Source organism: Carlito syrichta, unplaced genomic scaffold, assembly GCF_000164805.1.
Source record: "Carlito syrichta isolate Samal-C Ts95f unplaced genomic scaffold, Tarsius_syrichta-2.0.1 Scaffold311768, whole genome shotgun sequence".
In the NCBI taxonomy this organism is placed as follows: domain Eukaryota; kingdom Metazoa; phylum Chordata; class Mammalia; order Primates; family Tarsiidae; genus Carlito; species Carlito syrichta.
The window spans coordinates 863,619-864,429 of NW_007255864.1; the positions used below are offsets into that span (position 1 = coordinate 863,619).

Here is an 811-nt window from a genome sequence, read left to right on the forward strand (position 1 = left end):
CGCCGCCGCCTCCCAGCGCCGCTGCCGCCGCCGGGGGCCCCCATTCGCGGGTGTCGGGCGTCCCCGCTGCCGTGGCCGCCGCCGCCGCCGCTCCCTCGGCCGCCGCCGCCACCACCTGGGACTCGTTGAGAGAGGCGGCGCTGGCGTTCATCGCGGCCGGACGTCGCACCCTGCACAGAGAGGGAGCGCAGGCGTCAGGTGTGCCGGCCGGCGGCCAGGCAACTCACCCGCTCGAACTGCCCCACTCGAGGTGTCCAGCCCGCCCTGGGACCCCGGGCGGAGCGAGGACGCAGGGGTTTAAGCGCGAACCCCGAAGATAGACCTGTTGCGGGAGGGAGGGAGATGCTCCGTGTGTCCACACGGACTTGTGGGTCTTTGCGTGGATAGACACACCTATAGCGGGCACACACACCCGCATAGTCTGCATTCGCGCCCGAATCCACCTGGCTAGGCGTGTCCGCCCGGAGATCCCAGACCCAGCATCCCCGGAGCTGCGCCGCGGAGTCGCTGTCCGCGGTGCTGAACGCAAAGTTTCCGCGCCCGCGAAGCTGGGAGCCCCCTGGGAAGGGGATTTGGGAAGAGAGAGACTGGGCGGTGGGATGATGGGAAGGAGGTATTGAGACCCAGCTTGGCTCTGTTTCCCCGGCTTCGGAAAAGACCCGGCCCCTGGCTGTCCTTCGCCCCTTCCCCTTCCCACATCCTCAAAGTTCCCCCGGGGCCCGGCCGCTCACCTGGGGAGTCAGCACCGCAGGAGGTCGCTGGTCATGGGCGCCGTGGAGGGGCGCCGGGCTGCGTTCCCCGCGCGGACTGA

The 811-nt window shown here is 70.3% G+C and overlaps 1 protein-coding gene across 1 annotated transcript in view; it reads right to left on the bottom strand.

Moving 5' to 3' along the window:
* GPR6 (G protein-coupled receptor 6) overlaps nt 1–811 on the bottom strand; it is a 2,389-nt gene extending 1,578 nt beyond the window's left edge. The window contains exons 1-2 of the mRNA XM_021718052.1: nt 732–811; nt 1–170 (exon numbers count right to left, since the gene is read on the bottom strand). Coding sequence (XP_021573727.1) covers nt 1–151 — 151 coding nt within the window. The 5' untranslated portion in view covers nt 152–170; nt 732–811. The remainder of the gene's footprint in view (nt 171–731) is intronic.